This window comes from Rana temporaria, chromosome 2 (genome assembly GCF_905171775.1).
Source record: "Rana temporaria chromosome 2, aRanTem1.1, whole genome shotgun sequence".
In the NCBI taxonomy this organism is placed as follows: Eukaryota; Metazoa; Chordata; class Amphibia; order Anura; family Ranidae; genus Rana; species Rana temporaria.
In genome coordinates, this window is record NC_053490.1 from 58,220,604 (window position 1) to 58,247,783 (window position 27,180).

Here is a 27,180-nt window from a genome sequence, read left to right on the forward strand (position 1 = left end):
TATTCCTATAAAAGATTTAGAAAACAAAATATAACAACTATTATGTAAACTAAGCTAGTATCATTACTATTAGTTATTATAGTGATATCAATCGTTCAATGATCTACTAAACTAACAAAAATTTGTGTAGGAGAAACTATCACATTTCAATGTCAACATACTGTAGTCAACTATTTTTCCATATTTCAAAAAATGTCTATATTAGAATTACATCCCAACTCCCCCTCACATAATGATCGACCGATCAATATGTCGCTTTGATGTGAGTCTATATGAATGAATCATTGAAGTTCATCCAAAAATGATAGTCCTTGATAACAATCAAAGAATTATTTTGAAAAAACAAGAAGTATTAACAAATAGAAGTTTAGTTGTGCTTGTTTCATGATCATGGAAAAATCCAAAAAATAAAAAAACCTTTCCAATTGAAATTGCAATTGATATTTCAGTTGGCATTTCTATTGGCATCCCTGGTACCTTCAGATCTATAATTTTTAACCATAACTTTAGCTACTGGAATAAATTATGAAACATACTCATAAGAAGTTGAAATCGTATTCAAAACATAGGGGCAGATCCGCGTACATACACTGCGCCCGGCGCAGATGTAAGATACGCTATGCCGCTGTAACTTACTTAGCTTTTGGTTTGAATCCTCAACGAATTTTGTATCTCTCGCGGCGTAATTCAAATTGGGCGGGTAGGGGGCGTGTTTCATTTAAATGAAGCGCGTCCTCGCGCTGAACGAACTGCGCATGCGCCGTTCGAAAAAACTCCCAGGGTGCATTGCTCCAAATGACGTTGCAAGGATGTCATTGTTTTTAACGTGAACGTAAATGGCGTCCAGCCCCATTCACGGACGACTTACGCAAACAACGTAAAATTTTCAAAATTAGACGCGGGAACGACGGCCATACTTAACATTGAGTACGCCACCATATAGCAGCCTTAACTTTACGCCGGAAAAAGCCGAACGGAAACGACGTAAAAAGATGCGACGGCCGGTCGTACGTTCGTTGATCATCGGAAATAACTAATTTGCATACTCGACACGGATTACGACAGGAACGCCACCTAGCGGACGCCGAAAAATTGCATCTAAGATCCGACGGCTTACTAAGACGTACGCCTGTCGGATCTAACACAGATGCCATCGTATCTTGTTTTGTGGATATCAAAACAAAGATACGACGCGCAAAATTTGAAATTACGCGGCGTATCAAGAGATACGCCGCGTAATTTCTTTGAGGATCTGCCACAAAATTTCTATTTCAATTTAGCAAAGGCCTAGCCATGTTTTGTGAACAAACTTCCGAAATTCCTATACCTGTACTTTGTCCTATACAACAAATTGCAAATAACTATGTATGCTAATCTCAAAAGACATAGAAGAACAGACATTCTTCAAAAATAAAAACTTTATCAAATAACCCTCAAGTTCCTACTAACTACTCAAACCACATGGATTCTTATACTGTTCTTAAAGCCAAGCTAAGCATAATTTACATTTAGAATAGCTCCACAAACGTAACACCCACTTGTGTCTATTAAGTAACTTAACTCCACCCATTGTCTTGACGTAGAACTTCAAGAATAGATGTAATGTGCTGCAACTGAACTTCGTCTGTCCTCAACAACCCTCAAAATTACCATGTTTAAATATTGATTCTCAGAAACTTATCACATAAAATAGTAATAAATTCAAAATCTAACAGTCTGTAATTATTTTATTTTTTTACACAATTAAACAATTAAATGAACATTTTCCAAGACTTCCAACTTTTTGCCAGGGGTTATATGAGTGGGACGTGGTGTGGTCTAGTAAGGGACTCTACTCTGTGACTTTACCTTGAATTGGCAAAGTTATAGATTCTTTATAAAGAATCTTTATATATTCTTTATATAGAATCTTTATAGATTCTTTATAAAGAATCTTTATATATTCTTTATAAAGAATCTTTAAAGATTCTATATCCATTCAATAGAAACAAATCACCAAAGTTAATGCATAATACATTCTAGATCAGAGGTCTCAAACTGGCAGCCCTCCAGCTGTTGCGAAAACTACAAGTCCCATCATGCCTCTGCCTGTGGGAGTCATGCTTGTAACTGTTAGCCTTGCAGTGCATCATGGGACTTGTAGTTTCACAACAGCTGGAGGGCCACCAGTTTGACACCCCTGATCTAGATTATCTCTTTTAATCCATGCGATCCATCCCATACCATTAGGCTACCCTTGTCCGACTGTTTTTACAGTATTGAGAACCTAAATAGCCATAATTATCACTTACACAAAAGTACGCATTTTAGAAAACAATTAAAAGTAAAGAAACAATTAGATATAACAAGAAAATACAGTAGTATTTCAGATTTATTTTCAGTTTAGGAAATACACTGGAACAACAAAATAAACATGAAATTGAAATAGAAACAATATTTATATATGCATTAGATTGTAAGAGGCAGTAAGTACTAAAATGTGAAATGTGTGAAATATGTATAATCCTGAATTACTATTTCCATTGACTCCAGTTAAAGCAGAACCATACTTTGTTAAAAACAAAACCCATAGAATAATCAATAGCATTTTAATCACTTCTTAACCTTGAGGCCGGGTTCACATAGGTTTGCAGTCCTGTGTGTTTGTCTTCACCAGTTGAGGTGCGATTTAGGTGCTAATTTTTCCCTGAATTCGCACCAGAACCGGACCCGAAAACACACAGGACCCTTTTTAAATTTGCACCGCAGCCACCCGGACATGTGTAAACCGGCTCCATTGAAAGTCGGTCACACTCATATGTTATACAAATTGGATGCAGTGTAAAATGCATCCAATTTGCATTAATGTGAACCCAGCCTTAAAAAAAAAAAAAAAAGCATTTGTGTTGTATTCTGCCTTATGCTAAATCCTTATACTGTTTCTCACCATCTTGCCTAGTCTTTCTTAACTTATTTTCCCTTTGCTACTGGGAGGGACTGAAAACAAGGGGAAGTGATGGGAAAAGAGTGGGCTTGTGTGAAGCTACATCTATGCAGCACCATGCTCTCACCCTTTTGCCAAGAGTTGAGGATCCTGATATACACATAGGGAGATGGAGATAAGCTCATGATCTCTAAGCTAGACCGACGTTGCAGAGCCTCTAGACCAGTGGTTCTCAACCTTTCTAGTGCCTTGACCCCTTGATAAAATTTCCCAAGTTGTGGGGACCCCTAACAGTAAAATTATTTTCCTAGCGTGGGTTGTCAGCACCCAAGGCAAGACAAGAAATTTGCGCCCCTAATCCACAGACATTTAGTGCTCCCTGAGTCCCTTCCACTCGTACAGTATTAAAACCCCATTTTGGGATGTACCACTCTCTCTTTGTTCTCCTTTCTTTCCCCTTTACCTCTCTCCATCCTAACTTCTTATTTTCCCCCCCATCCCTCTCTCTAGCTGTCTTTCTCGTTCTTCCTCTTATTCTTTCTCTACCTTTTTCTTTGTCCCCCTTCTTTTCCTCTCCATTCCGTGTATTCTCTATTTTTATTCTTTATCTTACTCCTTGGTGGGGGTGTGGGGGCAATGGGATGAGTGGCAGTGCTGGCGGGAAGTTGGGATGAGTGGCAGTACTGGGAGGGATGGGATCAGTGGCAGTTCTGGGGTAATTCTGATCAGCCAACTTGGGTGCTCTTAATTAAAGTCATCTGCTCATCTGAGAACTGTACTGGGGACACTTAATGGCAACTCTAATCACAGGTAATGTTACTCACTGTGTCTCCAGCTTCACTGCGTCTCCAGCTCTTAGTGTCTCGCAGACTGACACCTATGCCAAAACAGGAGATATGGTCTCCTTCAGCCCCTCCCACTTTACATTTCTCACCAAGCAGCTGACCTCTATGCTGTGAACTGAATGAGCGGCTGCAAAGAGGCTGAGTGGGCGGCTGTGGGCTCCAGGAACAGCCCAGCTGGGTGACCACAGGCTTCAGGGACAGCCCTGTTGTGCGGCCATGGAAAGGCAGGGAGAGCGGTGCAGGCTTCAGGAACAGCCCAAGATTTGGTGACCCCTGGCAAATCGTCATTCGACCCCCTCGGGGGTCCCGACCCCCAGGTTGAGAACCACTGCTCTAGAGTCTTGCTGTTGACCACCTGGGACACATATCTATGCAGTCACTGGAGGACAATTTTGCATCAATGCATATGTTTTTCTAGTAGCTCTTCAGAGAATGCAGAAATAAAAGATAAATTCTGCTTTAGAGCTGATTTACAGGCATTAGGCCTCAACCATCTACCCTTCCTTACTAATCACAAAGTTAGTTTAGAAATAAAATCTAATTAACCCATTTACTTACTTAAACATATGGTTACCTGATGCACTGGGTCCCAATCTTCTCCCTCATTGCAAAGTGGGAGGGTCCTTTCGGTTACCCAATATTATCTCCTCCTATTACCTATCCAACATACCCTGTATAAAAAAGATCTGTATACTTACCTTTTTTAAATCCAGCTTGGTCGTGTGATTCTGTAGCTCCAACTTTACTGTGTAGGGAAGCGCTGGACAATGGCTGTGAATTCCAGGAACCATGACATCACCCATATGTTCCTATGACCCAGAAAAGTTTGTGTTCCCTCCTCTCCCCTGCAGCAGCCGCTCACTGACACAGGGAAGCCAGAGCTGCAGAATCACGTGACTGGACTGGAGAAAATTAAAATAAGTACATAGATCTTTTTTTTTATATAGGGTATGAAGGATAGGTAGGAAAGGGGGGGGGGGGGTAGGGAATGTTTTTATGAATAGTTAGTGATTGGCTTTTTTTTCCATTTTACGTTAAAAACTGACAGGGGCTACTACAACCCAATACAGTTCATCAGTATGTTGATCAAACTACAGATTAATAAACATTTTAATGGCATGCTTTTTATTTTTTATTTTATTGTAATTAAAAAAAATATTTTACAATTCAGAACATTGTCCAGTATAAATAAAGAACACTCTATGAAGCACTGTACAGCAACACTATTTAATTTAAAGAAGATGATTTAAATTATACGTTTAGGTGTAGTAAACATTCTGTAAAAGAAAACCGCTAAAATACTTTTCTGATTTTTGTCTCTCACTCTAAAATGCATAACTTGTTTATTCATTAAATTTATTGAGATGCTCGATGAGATAATAAAAGAAAAATGAAAAACATAAAAAGAAGCAATTGTTTTTGTATTTTTTTTTGTCTTTTGTCATAACTGACTAAAATGCTACATCTTATAATGTATCTGTAATACTGATAATGTACTCAACATTATAAAATAATAAAAAATACTGCTTGTATTAAAACAAAAACAAAAAAAACGGAACTTGTTCTAAGGCAATATTTAACTGCTGCAATATTCTTCAGTCTTTGCAAAACTTATGCATTATTATTTTATACAGCAATCATTTTTATGAAATATGTTAGCAGTCTGTTTTGAAAGTCTAATTTTGGTCAACATAGCAAAACAAGCGCACACACCACCTATTAAACACATTTACTGTGATCTTTAAACTTGTCAACAGAAATATTGGAACTGCCAGTGCCCACAATGCTCTAAAAGATGAAACCTTTAGGGGTCTTCATTCTTTCTATACTACTTAGAGAGTCTCTAACTTGGCACAAGTAAGCAGGCTTGGATTCCTGGCTTCAGTGGGTAAGGTCAATGGCTCATCAGGTAATAAACCAAAGGAAATTATGCCCTGGAGTGTTTACCTTGAAAGGTGAAGTTGAAAATGGCTGCTGTCCTATTTCATCCCTGACAAGTTCCCATTAAAGTCAAATAAAAAAATAAATAATAAAAAAAAAAACTCCTTTTTAGTCACCCGACTTTTGGTTTTCCCTGCCTGTGTACTGCACTAGCACATGTAATAGTTTCCAGAAAATGAGTCTCCATGCTTTATTACTATAAAGGCATGCACTTCTCTCTTTATTATCCCCAGGAAGCTCTTCCCCTAAAAAAATAAAATAAAAATAACTTGGATTTTTAGTTTACATATAGGTAAAACAAAATTAACATAAATGTGTTACTTACCTGGTTCATTACTTGTTATCTGTTGATTAACCAAACTCTATGCCGGCAACTAATCTAAAAATTTTTTTTGTATAATTGTGACGGTAAACATTCCAGCTTGTGTTGTATTTTATTTTATGCTTTGGTAAGGAAAATATTGCTTTTTGTTTTGGTTTTTATGTTAGAGAGCTGTGGTTTAGAAAATGTTATATCATTTATTTATTTGCTTGTACTTTTTATCAATGTTATATTTTATATAATTTCTTTTGTTAGTTCTTTTTTAGTTTTTTTTTGACTGGAAGACAATAAGGTTGATTTGCAAAAGAACTAGGGCCCTTTCACATCGATGCACTAAAAAACACGGTAGTGTTTAAAAAAAACACATATTGCGTTTCAATAAATTTTTTAGTCCGTTTTCTGGATTCCTGATTCCCAGCATGTACCTTAAACTTTGACATTTGACTCAAAAAATGAACCCGTGGTGCTTTTTTTATGTGTTTTTGGTACGTTTTCAATAGAAATTAATGGGACGTGTGGTTTGGATGCATTTTTGAAACAGGACACCAACACTGCAGCTCAGGACTTTTCAACATTCACCACACCAGCAGTGCACTGATGTGAGGAGTTCCATAAGATTTAAAGAGAAGTATTTGTATTGTCTTTTTGGCAGCAAAAGTACATCAGTGTAAAAGGGGCTGTAGAGAATTTTCACTTGATACTAGGTTTTTGCCACGCTTTTCCAGGGCAACAAAAGAGCATTAAAACTATTCCCCAATAAATCCTATATAACTGTTCACACTTCAGGTTTGCTGCGCTTCCAAAGACGCTGCATTTTGCATCTTTGGTGCTATTTTTCAAAAGTGCACCAAAAAGGCACCTTCTATAGTAAGTCAATGGGAACACATCATGAGCGCATCAGTGTGAAAGGAGCCCTTAGCATAGTGAATAAACTAAAGTTCTATTATGTAAGAAGTAAGGCAATCGTGTGCAAGGCAATTTAAAAAAACAGGATTGTCTCTGGCATATTTGGATAATTGAGGTGAACACAGCTTTACTTAATTTATTTTGATTAGAGAACATTCAAAGCAAACCTTTTTCAGTTTAATTTCCTTACCTTATTACTTTTACAATACAGCTGTAAAATTTGAATCCTTTGTCACTTTACTGAATTATTTTTCTTTTTTAGCAAAAATTAGAGCAGCCATGAATAGTTCTACATAGACTAGAAAAGGGTTAGAGCTGCTGTCTTGCTGTGTCCTCTATATGGTATGCTTTTCCCTTTCCTTGAGAACAGAACTTTCTATTTCCATCTGTGAAGTGCATTCTCTATACTGTATATTCATTGGGCAAAACTCCTTTGGCCTGCTGTTTGTCTCTGGCTCCCTAGTGGAACCACCATTGGTCACCCAGACATGAAAAGAGGGGAACCTTCTAAAGGATCATACACACAATCGGATTTTCCGACAACAATGGTCCGAGGAACGTGTTTCATTGGACAATTCGACCGTCTGTATGCTCCATCGGACAAATGTGGGCTGTACATGCTCTCAAATTTTCCGACAAAACATGTATTCCATCGGATCATCCGATCGTGTGTACACAAATATACATCGGACTTAAATCCAAAGTACAAACCAGTGCTAAACATCAGCCAACAATAGCAGAAGTTGCCCAAAGGGTGGCGGTAAAGAGCTGAAAAACCAAGTGGTTTGGTGAATGTTGGCTGAAAATGTTCTGCCGTGTGTATGCATACCAAGTTCACGGCCAACGCCCCTTCGGACAAAAATCCACGAAAAAGTCAGATGGAAGTCCGATCGTGTGTACGAGGCTTAAAAGAGGACGCAGACACCAAAAAAAATAAAAATGAGGCTTCAACCCATTCCCAATGTATCTAACACTAAAAGAAAGGTTTTAGCTGGAATTAAACTATATGGGCTGCATCAACTTATTTTATTCACACTGCATTTCTTCTCATAAAAGTCAATGGGAAAGCAAAATCGGCTTGAAAAACAGGTTAATGCATCTTAGGAGGTCAAATGCAGATCAGAAGGAGATCAATTGCACCTGTCAATGAATCTTTGAATGATCTCAGAAGCTTCTCTCATCAGTGAAATGCCAGCAGAATAAACCTGAAATCGCACTTCATTTGTCTATCGGCACAAACCCAAATGCAGACAGTGGAGATTTAGTAAAGCTAAATATAAACCTATTGTTTTCACACCGAAATTTTAAAAACAGAATTATCCTCTGAACAAGACTGGATGTTTTGATGGAACGCAAGCCTTTAGGTCAATGTAAAAAAAAAAAAACTCTTAAGTACATTATTACCAGGAAGGTTTGTAAGCAAATACAAATGATGCATCAGATTTAAAGCCTTGCCTGAAGATGCTAAGTTCTAAGAAGTTTTTCTATTTAAAGGTGGTTATTTGTAGATCTTCTATGTAAAAAAAAAATACTCCAACTCCAAGCTTACTTTCTGTTTACAGGGTTCCTGTTATTCAAACCAGAAGGAAAGAATTTGTGAGACAAACCCTAATTTGAAATGATGGAGTTTAGGATTAGAACCAGTAACATCACAATGAACAGTTTGTGCCATGTTTTGGTTCATTGTGAACTGTCTTCCACTGGCAAACGCTTTTCTTTCAAATAACAAAATATGTGAGTTCATTGCTTGATGATGACAGGTACACTTTAAGGCTATAAGACTTCACGTAATGTGCAACAATTATGTTAACAAGCGGAGTGAGACTATCCTCAAGCACAGCACATATTGAAATCTGAAAGTCATTGAAATCCTGATTCCTTGGAAGGCAATCATGACAGTTCAGTAAAAGTCCACGAATCAATAAGAACTTATTCCAATATTTCTCATTGTACATTTTTTTTATCGAGGTGGTCTTGAACTGCAGATACAATCACATCTTTCGTGATGCTCCAGCTGGATGTCTATGATAGACAAATTCTTGCCATTTTTTTTCTTATTGTAGCCAACTTCAGGCACAACCCTCAGCACCTAAGACAAATGAACATATGAAAAAAAGTCATTATTACAAGTTCAAATTCTGTGCCAACTATACCAAACTGAAAACAGTGACTGTGATGTCATAGTGTAGGAGCACCAAACATGACAAACATACAGTAGGCCAGGTGTAGGCAACCTCGGCCCTCCAGCTGTGGTGAAACTACAAATCCTATCATACCTCTGCCTCTAGGAGTCCTGCCTGTGACTGTCAGGGTCTTGCAATGTCTCATGGGACTTGTAGTTTCACCACAGCTGGAGGGCCAAGGTTGCCTATCCCTGTAGTAGGCCAACACCAGGACTATTCCCAAGGTTGCACAGTCTGCTTACATTAGACGCCATTCTTCACCTAGCAGCACTAGTCAGGTTGCCATTATTTGGGCCCTGAAGAAGGATGCATTTTAAGACTCTCAAAATGTGATAACATAAGTTTATTTTTTCAAGATTTGAGTAAAGCCTCGTACACGCGATCGTATTTTCATCGGACAAAGCGTAGGACTTTTGTCCGAATGGCGTTGCCCAGGAACTTGTATTGCATACATTCGGCCAACATACACAAAACTACATGGTTTTTCAGCTCTTTAGCGCCACCCTTTGGGCAATTTCTGCTAATGTTGTGTTATGGTGAGCATTGCTTCTGAGCATGCGTGTTTGTACTTTGGAGTTTTGTCCGACAGACTTGTGTACACACGATTGGATAATTCGACAACACACATTTGTTGGCGGACAATTTTAAAGCATGCTATCCCACATTTGTCGGCAGAAAATCCAACAACAATTGTCCGATGGAGCATACAAACGGTCGGATTTTCCGACAACAGCCTGTCATTGCACAAATCCCATCGGATAATCTGATCTTGTGTACAAGGCTAAAGTAATAGGACAAAAACTCCACACATTACCAAACTGAAAATTGTTTGACTACAATAAATAAATGTAAAAAATAATAATTTAGAAAATATATACTGACTTTACTAAAATATAGCAGGGGAGCAGTGGTTGTCTTCTTTCACACACAATGACCCTTTCACACACAAAGTGAATTTTCACTTTGCATAGTGAATCTTCACTTATCCTAATGAATGAGGTAAAACAAAGTAAACATTTGCAGGGAATAACCTTATACAAGGAAAATTAACAAAAAAGTTAATTTTTGCTTGCACATGATTGGATTCCTGAATTCATCACAACTTTACCTTATTTACTAAGCTAAGAAAAAATGTATTTAGGTTATTGAATGACGTGAAGTTGTTTGGATTTCAATCATCCAACTATGGGGTTGATTTACTAAAACTGGAGAGTGCAAAATCTGGTGCAGTTTTGCATAGAAACCAATCAGCTTCCAGTTTTTTTTTGTCAAAGTTTTATTAAACAAGCTGAAGTTAGAAGCTGATTGGCTACCATGCACAGCTGTACCAGATTTTGCACTCTCCAGTTTTAATAAATCGACCCCTATGTGTGAGCACAATATTGGATAATCTTTGAAAGTGAAATCTCCTGTTGCTTCACCTCATTCACTAAAATAAGTGAAAAATTCACTTTGAAAGCGAACGCGATCTACTCCTTTATTTGTTCAAACCCTCAGCCTCAGCCTGGACATCTTGAAATGAGCCATGCAGAATGGGGGGGGGGGGGGGGGGGGTTTCAGCAAATTTCAGTTTGAAGTTTATGGTGTTAAAGATAATCTGTAAAATGTTAAATACACTGGTTTATTGTGACACAAAATATTTACCGTATTTATCGGCGTATAACACACAATTTTGCCCCGTGATAATAGGGGGCAAATTTGCAGGTGCGTGTCATATGCCGATAGTGTACCTTGGAAGGTAAGGAGGGGGACGACCACACAGCCAGAATTCACGAGCCATCATCTCCTGTTCGGCTCTCACGTCACACACACAGTCCCGCCTCCGCCACTGCCATTGGACCAGTGTTCTGTCCACCACAGTAGCTGGTCCAATGTCGATGGCGGAGGCGGGACTGTGTGTGACTGCCGAGTGAGAGCCAAACAGGAGATGACGGCTCTGTGATTTCATGCCCTGTCCAGGCTGCATTGATGGTGAGGTTGTATTGAGGCTAAAAAGGGACATTGATAAGGCTGCATGATGAGATGGGCATTAATAAAGCTGCATGATGAGATGGGATATGATAAGGTCACATTGATCAGGCTGCATTGATCAGGCTGCAGATGGGCATTAATCAGGCTGCAGATGGGCACTGACCCTTATTTTAATTCAAAGTTATTTAGTTAAAAAATATTTTTTTCCTGAAACTTCCCTTTTAACATGTAGGTGCGTGTTATACGCTGATAAATACTGCATATGCAATATTTTATATTTACCTAACTAGAGAAAAAAATTGACAATATGCATCACTTTAAAAAGCCTTTTCAGGTTACCATGAATAATGACCCTAGAATTACTGCACTCATGCCAACGTTTGCGGCGATGTGTAACGAGTAGTGCAATCATTGTCCTTTTACAATTAGTTTTGATGCCATCACAACAGCCCCTTATGTGATAGCTTACTGTAATGGCAAGTTATCCTTACTGAAACATCATGGGACTATTACACCCCTTTTGTCTCCCCTATACGCCACTGAAGTCAGTGGAGCAGACATTATGCTCCATTAGCTTATTTGCTGGACACAGCAGTTAGGAAAAGTCAGAGCCAAATCTAGAAGTTTCACCAGAATTTCACCAGAATTCACCAGAGAGGAGATCAGTGAAAAGATGTTCATTAGTCTCCCTCTGTTTCACCCACCATGCTGGTCCCTGGCCCACAGAAAACAAGTTAGAAAAAAGAATGTATAATGTTTGGGGGTTGTAAGTAATTTTCTAGCAAAAAAACATGTTTTTAACTTGTAAACAACACATCTGAAAAAGAGGCTCGGTCCTTAACCTCCCTGGCGGTATTGCCGAGTCTGGCTCTGGGTGGAAATCAAGTACCATTAGCGGTATCCCCGAGCCAGACCCGGGATCGCATCGCAGTATCCAGGCAGAGTTCCTTACATTGTCCCTTGGATCCTGCGATGTCTCCCGGCTGTGTGAGCGAGCTGTTTCCTCGCTCGATTCACACAGTGCCCCAAGTGCCGCCAAGCTCCGTTCCCTGCGACGTTACGACACACAGGGGCAGAGAAGGTGCAAAATTTAAAAAAGTAAATACACAATACACATACAGTATACTGTAATCTTACAGATAACAGTACTGTATAAAATAATTACACACCCCTTTTGTCCCTAGTGGTCTGTCCAGTGACCTGCATGCACTTTTATATTATATATATAGTTTTATATATTTTTCTGCCTGGAAACTGTAGATTGTCCATAGCAACCAAACAGTGTCCCTTTATGTCAAAAGTGGTTTTAGACCAGATAGAAAACAGCGATAATACATTAGAATCACTTGCAGAATTGAGCGATAGCGATTTGTGGGGAAATTTGTCATCAAACACTGAAAGCAATGACAGCGACAATTCTGCAACTGAGCAAATTTCAGTGTTTTTGATTTGATTACATCATTGAATAATTGTTATTATATTATTATTTGTTATAATTATTTATAGTTATTTATTATATTATAATTTATGATTTTGTGTTTCAAACTTTATCATACATGGGATGTCTACTAGACTCTTGTTTGGACAGATTTAAGTGAGTTATTCCTAAGAATTACAGGCCTACAATATATAAAAAAAAAAATTCCATGCAAAACAATGTACCGCTTTCAGCACCAAAAATCTGAAAGAATCATACCGCCAGGGAGATTAAAAGTGGTTTTACTGCTTGTTCAATATATACTTTGTTTGCATAGTCTGGGCACTGATTTACTTTAAAGTTATTCTTTTCAGTGCAAGAGCCGCTGAATAGAATGTTTACTGCCTACACAAAATCAGTGTAATTATTACAATTATCCAATTTTCCAGCATGCTATTTATTATGTTGTTGTTGACACGTGCTGCAAACAAACCATAATTTTCAAAGAAAATAATTAAATGAGCAATGTTAATTAAGCACTTCCACTGCAGAACATGACTTTTAGTATGTATATGCCTAATTATTAAACTGAAATCATGTCTGATGTCATATCCCCTTGTTACTTAGGTGCACTCTGAAATTTAATGGCATCAAAACATAAATACAGGTGGAATATTATTCTCAAATAGATTCTTTCTTTCATTAACTTATTATCCAAGAATGTGTGTTACATTTCTGGGCCCAGATTGTTATACAGGTACAAGTTTTACAATTTTAATGCAAACTATAATAATAAGGAGCGAATATCACTTAAATGTATTTAATTTTGTTTGTCCAGCATAATATAATAAATAACTTCATTATTAATGATAGAGAAGTGAGGTATATACTTGGAGATACACGTCTTAATTTTATTGGTATTGCATTAAAAATATATGTATATTTTTCTACATATTTTAAAGTCAGAAAGCAATAAATATATATATATATTTTTTTTCAGTTTTAAGAGATTATTTTTTTTAGTGTAGATCAGGGGTGCCCCACTGCTGGCCCTTTGATGTGGCCCGCGACCTCCTGCTCTGAGATGGTGGTCCGTCAAGACCAGATTGCAGGTTCCTGACCCGCCATCCCAGAGTATCAGTGTTGAGAATGGAACCGGTGGTAGAGGAAGCATGCAGCTGCAGTAGAGAGCAGAGCCAATGCTTCCTGTATAGCGCCGGCTCCTGTTACAGGCGGAGTGATACTAAATGCACTCCGCCTGGGACAGCAACAGCCAGCGTATCACAGGGTGATTCCTGAAATGAAGATTGTGTCAGTTTTTTATTAAAATCACATTGCAATGGACATACCTGTTGTATTTATGCACTGATTACTCTGGGCTGCTTTTAAAATGATCTGCATGTGCAACGCAGTGAGCCCATGGGTTACCTGTACCGAACCATAGACTTCTGTTATTACCTGTGGGTTTGGTGCACTTTCTGAATTCGCACCAAAACGCCCGAATGCAGCCGTTTTGGTGCATTTTCAGACAGTGCACGACACCTACAGGATATAACTGAATTCTATGGCAAAGTGCAGCTAACCCACAGGAAAGCCACAGGTGCATTGCACTGCACGTGTGGTGTGTGTAAACCGCAGCACATTAATGTGAAAGCAGCCCTAGTCTGATCAGGTCCGTTTTTAGGTGGACCCAATCTGACCCTCTATTCTCCTCTATGGTGGACTTGTGTCCATTTACATCTGCCTACCTCCAATCCACTAAAAATAAGGAGGGGATCAGTCACTTTCCATCTGGGTGGATTGCATTGAAGGGCCCAAAGAGTAAAGTATACTGTGTCTGCCCTGCATATGCAGAGCTCAACCTGTCATCCGCCCACTCCACTCATTGTGGCCCGCAACTGGTTACCATGTTGCTTAACCACTTCCCGCCCGGTCAATAGGCAATTGACGTCCGGGAAGTGGTTGTGAAATCCTGACTGGACGTCTATTGACGTCCTGCAGGATTTCATGCCGGCGCGCGCCCGTGGGGACACGCAGCGTGGCGATCGGTGATGCGGGGTGTCAGTCTGACACCCTGTATCTCCGATCTCGGTAAAGAGCCTCCGGCGGAGACTATTTACCATGTGATCAGCCGTGTCCAACCACGGCTGATCACGATGTAAACAGGAAGAGCCGTTGATCGGCTCTTCCTCACTCGCGTCTAACAGATGCGAGTAGAGGAGAGCCGATCGGTAGCTCTCCTCACAGGGGGGGTTCGCGCTGATTGTTTATCAGCGCAGCCCCCCCTCGGATGCCAACACTGGACCACCAGGGAGTGCCCCCCAGTGCTCAATAGAGCAAAAAGCAAAGAAAAAAAAACACCAATAAAAATAAATAAATAACACAATCGATGCCAATCAGTGCCCACAAATGGGCACTGACTGGCAACATGGGCACTGGCTAAAATGATGTCCAGCAATGCCATCAGTGCCACACCTCAGTGTCCATCAGTGCCACCCAGTGTCCATCAGTGCCACCTCTTAGTGCCCATCTATGCCCAGTGCCCACCTATCAGTGCCCATCTGTGTCACCCATAAGTACCCATCAGTGCCACCCATAAGTGCCACCCATGAGTGCCCATCAGTGCCGCCAAAGAGTGCCTAGTGCCGCCTATGAGTGCCCATCAGTGCCGCCTATGAGTGATCATCAGTGCCGCCTATGAATGCCCATCAGTGCAGCATACCAGCGCCGCCTATCAGTGCCCATCAGTGCCGCCTATCGGTGCCCATCAGTGCCGCCTATTGGTGCCCATCAGTGCCACCTCATCGGTGCACATCAGTGCCACCTCATCGGTTCCCAATCAGTGCCGCCATATCAGTGCCCATAATTGAAGAAGAAAACTTACTTATTTACAAAAAAAATTAACAGAAAAAAATAAAAACATTTTTTTTTTTTAAATGTCAGTCTTTTTTTAGTTGTTGCGCAAAAAATAAAAATCGCAGAGGTGATCAAATACCACCAAAAGAAAGCTCTATTTGTGGGAACAAAATGATAAAAATGTAATTTGGGTACAGTGTAGCATTCAAATTGCGACAGTGCTGAAAGCTGAAAATTGGCTTGGGCAGGAAGGTGCGTAAGGCAGGAAGGTGCGTAAGTGCCTGGTATGGAAGTGGTTAAAGCAATATTAAAGCCTTGTTTTTTTTTATTTAAATAGCAAACATATTATACTTACCTGCTCTGTGCAACGGATCCTCCTCTTCTTGGGTCCCACGCCAGTGCTCCTGGCCCTTCCCTCCTGCTGGGTGTCCCCACAGCAAGCAGATTACTCTGGGGGCACCCAAGCTGGGGTGTTCCCGACCCGCGGCTCTGTGTGTTCATTAATACATGGAGCCGCGGCTCTGCCCTGCCCCCTTCATCCCCTTTGTCTCCTGATTGCCTGTGATTGACAGCAGCGGGAGCCAATGGCTCCCACTGCTGCCAAAAGCTAATTGGGAGTGCGAGTCCCCGGAGAGGCAAGGTTTTCGGGGACATCGCTGGATTGAGATGGGGCTAAGGTAAGTATTAGGGGGGCTGGGGGGCTGCACACAGAAGGAAAAAACCTTATGCTTTTACAACTACTTAAGGTGGCCCTTAATCTTCAAAAGGTTGGGCACCCCTGGTGTAGATATAAGTACTAATTTACATTTTTAAGTTGTCCTATTTATTATGATAACAACATTAGGTTTCTTGTATTAAATAGTGTCCCTATGTATTTTGGAAAGTAAAGATTATTTTTTATACTGTGCTTATTTTTTTTTAATGCTTGCAACAAGATGAAAATAACATAAAAAGCACAGAAATAAAAAATATTAGCACAAAAATGTACCTACAACTAACTGAATAAAACAATTCAAAGTGTGGTCAAGTAGTATTTCATAAAGCATAATTATAACACGAAGAATCTATTGAAGATAGGGGAAAATATTAACAAAACTTCAGTGTCCAAACCAAAGTTGTCCTTGGGTCTGCCCAAATCCTGGTACAGTAGCTTATTCTATTAGGTTTGCCTGCACAAAGTCCTTATCAGCTTGTTTAATCTATTAAACATGTATCAGGCCGTGCCACTGGGAGGTGTTTACCAAAAAGACATTCTGTGTGAGAATTAACATCTTGATTCTAGCAAATTTACCACTGAGATTACATAGCGGTAAATTCCTGAATCTCAAGAATAAACTCAAGTCATTTAGGAGATACTTAATGAATGTTTAAATCTTTTTTGAAAGGTTGGGAAAATAGCACAACCTTTTTTCAGAATTAGAAACACAAAGACATAGTAAGATGCATCATAAGTGCATTTACAGAATGGGAAACAGGCATTTGCTTTTGAATTGTTTACAATGCATTTACAAGACATTTCTATCATGTGCGGTCACATACACAGACCACAAATAAATGATTTCACAAGCATCCTCAAAAAATATGTTCTCACATGCATCAGATATCTGGAAATTGTACTAGTGTGTCCATACCTTTATCCATTCAGTATTAAAATACATTATAGACTCAAAAAGTATAACATTCACTTAATGTATTTATATGAATATATATATTTATACAGTATTATATATATATATATATATATACACCGATATATATATATATATATATATATATATATATATATATATATATATATATACACAGTATCTTACAAAAGTGAGTACATGCCTCACATTTTTGTAAATATCTTATTATATCTTTAAAGTGTGATGTAAATGTAATGTAGTGAGTGTACAGCTTGTATAACAGTGTAAATTTGCTGTCCACTCAAAATAACTCAACACACAGCCATTAATGCCTAAACTGCTGGCAACAAAAGTGAGTACACTCCTAAGTGAAAATGTCCAAATTTGGCCCAATTAACCATTTTTCCTCCCCAGTGTGAAGAGACCAAGATAAACGTATTTGGTTTAAAGCATTTGTGGCGGCAACAAGCTGAGGAGTACAAAGACAAGTGTGTCTACAGTGCCTACAGTCAAGCATGGTGGTGGGAGTGTCCTGGTCTAGGGCTGCATGAGTGCTGCAGGCACTGGGGAACTACAGTTCATTGAGGGAACCATGAATGCCAACATGTACTGTAACATACTGAAGCAGAGCATGATCACTTCCCTCTGGCGACTGGGCCGCAGGGCGGTATTCCAACATAACGACCCAAAACACACCTCCAAGACAACCACTGCCTTGCTAAAGAAGCTGAGGGTAAAGGTGATGGACTGGCCAAGCATGTCTCCAGACCTAAACCTTATTGAGCATCTGTGTGGCATTCTCAAATGGAAGGTGGAGGAGCACAAGGTCTCTAACATCCACCAGCTCTGTGATGTCGTCATGGAGGAGTGGAAGAGGACTCCAGTGGCAAACTGTGAAGCTCTGATGAACTCCATGCCCAAGAGGGTTAATGCAGTGCTGGAAAATAATGGTGGCCACACAAAATATTGACACTTTGGGCCAAATTTGGACATTTTCACTTAGGGGTGTACTCACTTTTGTTAATAGTGTTTTAGATATTAATAGCTGTGTGTTGAGTTATTTTGAGGGAACAGCAGAGAAAATCACAGAAAAAGTGCTACTTATGCAGTCATGTGCAGAAGGGCTTCTTCATAAAGACCCGTGTTAATGGTTAATGGTTAACACAGGTCTTTATGAAGAAGTCCTTCTGCACATGACTGCATAAGTAGCACTTTTTCTGTGATTTTCTCTTCAAAGAATGATTCAATGGCAATTTTCAAATGTTTTGTACCAATAAATGTATAACTTTTTTATGAAAAGGTTTTCGTGTTCTCTCAATTCTTGTGTTGTGGGTTTGGCGAAAGTCACCGCCATATATACACATTATCTCTTATTATATCTTCCCCATGTTGCATCTTGAACGTCCCATACTCCACTCCGATTCGGGGACCTTTTCTAATCCTAACCATATTTAGGGACATGGATGCTTCAGGATATTCCAATATAATAGTGCCTGCTCTATAATTCATTTATATATACACACACACACACATACACACACAAACATACATAACAGGTTTGAAAATTAATTACAGCATTTAAAAACATTTTTTTTCCTAGAATTGATAGATGCCTCAGGCACTCTTGGATTTCAGCAATAAGCACACAACAATCTTCGTACATACTATATTAAAACCAGAAATGAAATAACGGACACTAGTGGAAACGTTGCTTTAAAAAAATCGTATTTCTTCTAGGAAGAGTAAACGTCTTGGATGAGAGGAGAGATTTGGGCAGCGTTTAAGTTAACAAGCCCTCTGACAGCTCTGGGATTTTCCCAGTGTTTTATATTAAAAAACATGAGCATGGTATATGGGCTTTGCTGATAAGAGGAGGAAAAATGAATTGGCAAACACTTTTCCCAGACAAGACAGCAGAGGACTGTTTGAACAAGGTAGAAATTGGACAGCTTGACTGGCTGATCACAGAGCTGATATTCAAAGATTTTCTGCTCTATATAATAGTTTTAACTTTAGGTTCCTGAAATTATACTGAACATAAATTGCATTCTGTGTCAAAATGGAAAGCAAAAATGAAAATGCTGGGATCTCTGTGTTCAAATACGAAACTATTCCTTTGGCTAAACTCCACCTTTAACCGTATTTTCCATAATCCTTGTCCTATAACTTTCAAATCCAGTTTAATGTAAAATATGTGTCATGCTGTCTCTGATTGTCAAGAGATCTTCAAACCTATGTTATTCAGTATTAGGTCCTAAAATGCATTGTTTCAGAAACTGTCTGGGGTGTGCATGAACTGTGACTGTAAGGCCCCGTACACACGACCAAACATGTATGCTGAAACTGGTCCGCGGGCCAGTTTCAGCATACATGTTTGGTCGTGTGTAGGCGCGAGCGGGCAGATTTCCAGCAAACATTTGCCCGCCGGGCCTTTTCCCAGCAGACAAATATTCCTGGACGTGTTTTAAAACCGTCCGCTGGAATCCTGCCCGCTCGGACATGTACGGTCGTCAGTACAGACCTACCGTACATGTCCGAGCGCCCGCCGTCCCTCGCATGCGTCGAATGAGTTTGACGCATGCGTGGAAGCATTTAAATGGCAGGCCCGCCCACGTCGCCGTGTCATCGCCGCGGCTACGCCGCGGCCACGCCCCGCGTATTGTTTACGCGCGGACTTCTGTACGATGGTTAGTACAGCCATCGTACAGAAGCCCTCGGGCAAACATGTACGTGAAAACGGTCCGACGGACCGGTTTCATCGTACATGTTTGCTCGTTAGTACCCGGCCTTAAAGAAACGCAATTCTAAAAAAGGTAATTAGGTAAAAGAGAGACGTGAGATTTGGTTTAAAGAGAATGTGTCAGATAAAAGAAAAAAGTCCGAAATATGTTTACAATTGAAATTCCTATTGTGGCATCCACTGAAAGAAGAAACTACATCATAGGTCCTTCTCCAACAAGCCAAAGTCAAATCTATGTTCTCCACAGTTATGGATGTATAGGATAGCGTGCCCCCTGTTGGTCATTGTGGTTCCTCCTGCCAGCCTCCACCTTGTGTACTATACTAAGGTGGTGACCAACATAAGTTAAGCACAATGCCTAGCAGGGTACAGTCCATCTGATGCACCTGGTTGTGTCAGTAGCAATGTTGGTAAGTGTAGAAGAAAACGTAGATTTGACTCACTGCTCAGCAGAGAGGTAAGAATCCAATGTCTTTTACCCCTGGCTTTTGCAGGCTGAATATTTTATACAAGGTAAAGGGTGACTTTAAGATGGTGGATCCTAAGTGACATTATACAGTTTAAAACATTACCTCATGATATTTCTTTACAGTTTTTCCTGACATACATGTGCAGGATTTGGTATACGGAGTCCCACAGCCGCAGTTTCCTCCACAGCGTTTGACAAGGAGGCATCGTGGAAAAAACACAGCGCTTGTAACCTTCAGTTCTTCCCGTAGGTTTACTGTGAAATTTCTTGGGGTGCAGCTGTATCGCTTGACATCATCATTTAGCCTGTCTAAATTAACTAAAAAAGAAAAGTCATCATCAACGGTTAACCTAAAAATAACCATGAACGGCATTATCATCATCAACTGTGGCAAAATCTGCAAGAGTATTGTTACCATCATCGGTTATAGTAAACTCAACATGAACAAAGTTATCATTATATATTACATGAATGCTGAACTCCAGGAAAGGTAAACACCCTTCCTTGCAGTGGGGCTGTACTTGTGTATGTTTAGGGGGCTTGGTAAAGCAGACCGGTCTCTGCACTTTGGGGGTCTATTGTTCCCTTGGCATCATCAAGATTGATGAAAGTACTATAGCCCAGCCTCGAAACCTTAGTGACTTGGAGAGGATCTGCAAAGAGGAGTGGGATAAAATTCCTCCTGAGATGTGTGCAAAACTTGTGGCCAACTTCAAGAAACGCCTGACCTCTCTGATTGCCAACAAGGGGTTTGCCACCAAGTACCAAGTCATGTTTTGTGAATACTTATTTAATTCATTAAAATGCAAATCAATTCATAACTTTTTTGAAATGCGTTTTCTAGATATTTTTGTTGTTATTCTGTCTCTCACTGTTAAAATAAAATAAACCTACCATTAAAATTATAGACTGATCATTTATGTGTCAGTGGGCAAACGAACAAACTCAGCAGATGATCAAATACTTTTTCCCCCTCTCTGTATTTTATGTCTCATAGATCTATTTTTATTTAAACTTGATCCTATAGTTCTAAAAGATAAAATACTCCATTCTCTGTTCACCCCCATGATGAATAATTACGTTTAAAGCCCTTAGATCTTCTCATGATATTCCCCTTCGGAAGCATTATAGTTACCTGCAAATCAGACACTTTCTCCAACAACTCAAATGTGCCCAACCCACCGCATACACTTTGACCCCCTTTGAGAGCATTTGTAGGGCCCAACCTCACTCTCCGGGTTTGGTATCCTTAATTTATTATTTTTTAATTTCCTCTAGGAAACCCCCAGTGAGAGCATATCATCTCCAATGGGAGGGAGACTTGGGTAAAAAACTGGATCCAGAGGACTTGCAGATCATGACGGTGTCCCTTATGAAGAGCTCCAGGAATGTCCTCACCATGGAGAATGCATACAAGATATTTTATAGGTGGTATTACACGCCAGCCAGGATAGCTTGTTTTATTCCTTCCTATTCCCCTAATTGTTTTCGGGGTTGCTCCCTGGAAGGCACAATGACCCACATTTGGTGGATATGTCCTAAGGTGTGCAGACTATGGGTCTGGGTCTAATCCCTTCTACATAACATGCTTCATTCCAACCTTAAGAGGGACCCGTATAAAGCTCTTTTATGTAAACCCATCCTTGCACTTCTACGCCCGGAACGCCAATTAGCCCAGCACCTTTTTAATGCTACTAAGTTGCTACTAAGTTGACCATTGCGAGGGCATAGAAAACCCCTGTGCTCAGCTTTGAGGCAGTTAAAAATTGCATGAACGAAATTATGATTAAGGAGAAGCTAATGTCCCTCACCTCTGACACCCACAGCAAATCCCTCAGGGTCTGGCAACCTTGGATAACGAGTCACCGACCTTCTAGGTTTAATACTCAACTTCTCTCAATCTAGGAGCCTCTGGATGCACCTCCCCCTTTTTCTTTGATGAACTCTTTATCCTCTTCTTTTCTTTCTCGTTTGTTTCTATTCTCTTAGGCATATCCCGTCTCCTACTCTCTGTAGTCTATCTGTTCACTTAATTTTCCTGCGTACTTTCACTGAGACTCCTGACTTTATGGAGTCGATCCAGTGTTGATGGTTATGGTGTTACAGGACACCCAGAATGGAGAGATCAAGCACAATTAAACCAAATAAAAAAAAATTCAATCTCTGAATGTTCTATGTACATTGTATCTTCTTATTGTACCATTGACTGTTGTAACAAGTATATATAGTATCCCACTATTGGGATTCTCCTTTTCATTATATGTACTGATCTGCTGTGATTGTTTTTTTTTCTATCAATAAATCTTTGTAAAAGAAAAGATAAAATACATGCGTCGTCTACTCATTCTTTAGCTTTGCTAATAAACCTAAGACCTAATCACATGAAAACAAAAAAAGCTGTTTCTAAAAGTAAACTCAAGGCAAGCAGCAATATACAATGCAGTGGGTATAACTTATTTTTTTTTATGTTACTTAGGTCATTTAAATTTCACATGTTGGTAGAGTAACTCTACCTGTATAGTAACTATTCTTCTTTATCATTGCAGGTAAATGGATACCAAGCAGAAGCAACATGCTGTTATTGAATCTTGATGAAGAGGGGTGCAGGCTGACCAACATCCACAGAAAGCTACAGAATGTTTACAGAGATGACACCACTGTCAAGAGCAATGTCTTATCATTGGTAACTCTTGTCAATGTTGTCATCTCTGTAAGCATTTGGCAGCCTTCTGTGGATGGTGAACAACCTGCAACCTCCTTTGTGAAAAACGTAATGGAAGCAAGTTGCTTCTGCTTGAAATACATTATTCATCTACAATGAAAAAGAAGAAGAAAAAGTTGCTATAGAGGAAGAGTTATGCCGCATACACACGATCGGTTCGTCTGATGAAAACAGTCTGATGGACTGTTTTCATCAGACGAACCGATGGTGTGTGGGCCCCATTGTTGATTTTCCCATCGGTGAAAAAACTTAGAACCTGTTTTAAAATTATCTGATGGTTAAAAAAACGATAGAAAAAAACGATCGTCTGTGGGGAAATCCATCAGTTAAAAATCAACGCATGCTCAGAATCAAGTCGACGCATGCTTGGAAGCATTGAACTTCATTTTTCTCAGCACGTCGTTGTGTTTTACATCATCGCATTCTGACACGATCGGTTTTTTAACTGATGGTGTGTAGGCAAGACTGATGAAAGTCAGTGTCATCGGATATCTGATGAAAAAATTCATCAGACCGTTTTCATCGGATGAACCGATCGTGTGTACAGGGCATTACTCTATCAACATGTGAAATTTAAACAACCTATGTAAGCTTATAAAAAAGGTTATGCCCACCTTTGCATTACTTTTGATACAGCCCTCATATTTCAATAGATTTGTAACACTGTCATATGAAAGGCAAATAAGACACTAGGGGAGGTTTCAGGTGTTGGCCGCCTGCTTTGATTATCAAAGAGCAGTGCAAAACGTTGGGGTCAATGCACCACAACATGACAAAACTAATTTAACATAACAAAAAGCTTTAAAATGTAAGTGGCAATGTATAATTTTAAAAACTGCAAATGTGTAAATGAAGCCCAAAAGTTGAGTGACACTTTTAAACATGTGAAGAATTTAAACAAGTTTCAGGAAGTTTTCTGGAAGAAACTGTATTGGAGAACAAGAGGGCATCTATTTGATTCTAAGCTCTTATGAGCAGGGCCTTCTCAACCCTCTTGACAGAGGGGGACATGGAGGGTGACACCAAGCACGGAGGGGCAGAGCAGCAGCACGGAGGGGGGACACAGAGCATGGAGGGGGAGAGCAGAACAGAGGAGGACAGCAGCAGCATGGAGGGGGGACAGGGAGCATGGAGGGGGAGAGCAGAACGGAGGAGGACAGCAGCGGCACAGAGGGGGGACACGGAGCATGGAGGGGGAGAGCAGAATGGAGGAAGACAGCAGCAGCACAGAGGGGAAGAGCAGCACGGATGGAGAACTGGAGGAGGCTACAGGGACAGCCAGGAATCGGGTACAAGTACTCGGGGAAATGCTTGGTATCGGTACCAATACCGATACTAGTATCGGTATCGGGACAACCCTAATAATAATAATTTTTGGAGACCAGCAAGGAGAAGGAGAAGCTTCAAAGTGAATCTGTGCTTTGCCCATGCTCCACAAACTGCACATACTGTACTTACCTTCCCTTCCTTCCCCTACCATTGTGCATTCTGCCAATTGTAAAAAAGGAACCCCTATGTAAACTCAGAGCATCTACTTTACAGGAATAAATAGCTGGTGCTAAACTATACATATGAGAAACACATCCCTTATGCCTCTCATCCTAAATGTGAAGTTTCCTTTAGAGAGAGACAGACAAAAAGGAGAAGCCACTGCTGTGTTCTTTATTTGATTATATAAGATAGAGTGTGTCCAAAGATGGGCAACAGTAATACAGAAACTTCTGGGGTTTGAAAATATCAGAAGAGACTGCTGGAACCTAATATGTACAGTCTGGAGGTAAGATGGGAAAGGGCAAACATGACTGAAACCTTTAAATACATTAGGAGTGTGAATTAGGTTCATATGAAGACCTAGCACACATGGATATGACCTCAACCTAGTAGCAGAACATTTCCAAACTAATCTTGGAAAATATTAATTTACCAAAATGATGATGCTTAGAGAAGACAGCAGTTGTAGTCAGTCAATTAAAAGTAAGTGGATTCAGACATGCATGGGACACACACAAATCTATACAAAAAAGTAAAAAATATATATAAATAATAAAATTGGGCCAGACTCGATGGACCATTTGGTCTTTTTCTGCTATCTCTATTCTATGTTTCTATTTGGAAAACACAGAATGCTCTGCAAAACCTGCATCATGGGTGCATCCTGCATTAACCTCCCTGGCGGTATGATTCTGTCTGGAATTACGTACCAAAAGCGGTACATTTATTTTGCAAGGAAATTGGCGTTTTATACTGTAGGCCTGTAATTTTTAGAAATAACTCACTTAAATCTGACCAAGCAAGAGTCTTGTAGGCATCCCGGGTATGATTTTTTTTTTTAAAACAAAATTATAAATTATAATATAATAAATAATTATAAATAATTATAACAAATAATAATATAATTATAATAAAAATTATTCAATAATGTAATCAACTCAAAATCACTGAAATTTGCAGTTGCAGAATTGTCACTGTCATTATTTTATTTTTTTTATGACGAATTTCCCCGCAAATCGCTATCGCACATTTCTGCAAGTGATTATAATTTATTATCGCTGTTTTCTAGCTGATCTAAAACCATTTTTGACATAAAGGGACACTTTTGGACAATCTACAGTTTTTAGGCAGAAATTACATTTTTTATTATATAAAAGTACATGCAGGACACTGGGCAGACCACTAGGGACAAGGGGGGTGTGTATTTTTTACATACAGTACTGTAATCTATAAGATTACAGTATACTGTATGTAATGTGTTTGTTTACTTTTTTGAATTTGGCGCCGTTCTCCGTCCCCGTGCGTCGTAACGTCGCAGGGAACGGAGATCGGCGTCACACGGGGACTGTGAATCGAGCGAGGAGGTCCCGCTCGCTCACACAGCGGGTGGCATCGCTGGATCCAGGGACAAGGTGAGTAAACCAAGCCTGTGGATCCAGCGAAAGGTAAGCCCGTCCAGCCCGAGCGTGACTCGGGTTTGCCGATCCTAACATGTAAAACCAACCCCGAGTCACGCTCGGGTTTACCGTCAGGGGGGTTAAATGTTTATTTAAATAAATATTTTACCCAAACAATACAAATTATACAAATCAATCGATAAACGCTTATTGCGATTATTTTTACCAAAAATAGGTAGAAGAATACGTATCGGCCTAAACTGAGGAAAAAAAACGTTTTTTATATCTTTTTTGGGGATATTTATTAAATATTGCATTTTTTTCAAAATTGTCGCTCTATTTTTGTTTATAGCACAAAAAATAAAAACCGCAGAGGTGATAAAATACCACCAAAAGAAAGCTCTATTTGTGGGAAAAAAAGGACGCCAATTTTGTTTGGGAGCCACGTCGCAGGACCGCGCAATTGTCAGTTAAAGCAACGCAGTACCGAATCGCAAAAAGGAGCAAGGTCCTTAACCCCCTTGGCGGTAAACCCGAGCGTGACACAGGGTGGGTTTTTTATTTTATGTTACGATCGGTATCCCCGAGTCACGCTCGGGGTGGATGTGCAGAGAGCGCAGCGGTGTTCCTTACCTTCTCCAGGTGATCCAGCGATGATCTATCATTGCTGTGATCGCCGCCGAGACCCCCGCTGCTCCGTCCATCGCTCATCTGACTTCCTGGTTCCATTCCCTGCACCGCAATGGTGCATGGGAGCGGAACTGGGAGGGAAATTCAAAAGTTGCACCAACACAAACACATAAAAAGGTGGTGATACAATGTAATCTGAGAGGATTACACTGTATCACCTTGAAAACTGACACAGTGCCCTTTCAGTGCCCCTTGCCATTGTCATTTGTGACATATAAAAACATATAAAACCCTATAAAAAATGGCATCAAAAAAGCGCTGTCCTCCAAATGCGCTTTTGGATCAGCTGAGCGACAGCGATAGCGGCAGCGACACAGAGTTGATCGCAGATCAGAGCGACAGTGAATCGTGGGGAGATTTATCATCTGGATCTGACACTGAGACTGATCCAGAAAGTGACGCCGCCGATGATCCCGCACCTGACCTGAGTGATGTGCGCACTTGGTGCCCTATAGACAGCGATGCGGACCAGGCAGCGCCCCCGAGGTTCCGATTCACTGGATCTCCTGGGATGAAGGTTGATGTGGAGGCCAACAACCCTCTGGCGTACCTGAAACTTTTTCTATCTGAGGAGGTAATTTTAAAAATTGTGATGGAGACCAATCGCTACCACGATCAGCAATCTGCTACGCTGCGTGGCAGATTTTCCAGATCCAGAAAATGGGACCCGGTCACTGAG

General features: G+C 40.1%; 1 protein-coding gene across 1 annotated transcript in view; it reads right to left on the bottom strand.

Annotated features, from left to right (window-relative positions):
- Positions 1-7,810: 7,810 nt before the first annotated feature.
- Positions 7,811-27,180, bottom strand: part of PDGFD (platelet derived growth factor D) — a 368,901-nt gene continuing 349,531 nt past the window's right edge. The window contains exons 6-7 of the mRNA XM_040340228.1: positions 20,305-20,519; positions 7,811-9,026 (exon numbers count right to left, since the gene is read on the bottom strand). Of these exons, the coding sequence (XP_040196162.1) occupies positions 8,898-9,026; positions 20,305-20,519 (344 nt within the window). The 3' untranslated portion in view covers positions 7,811-8,897. The remainder of the gene's footprint in view (positions 9,027-20,304; positions 20,520-27,180) is intronic.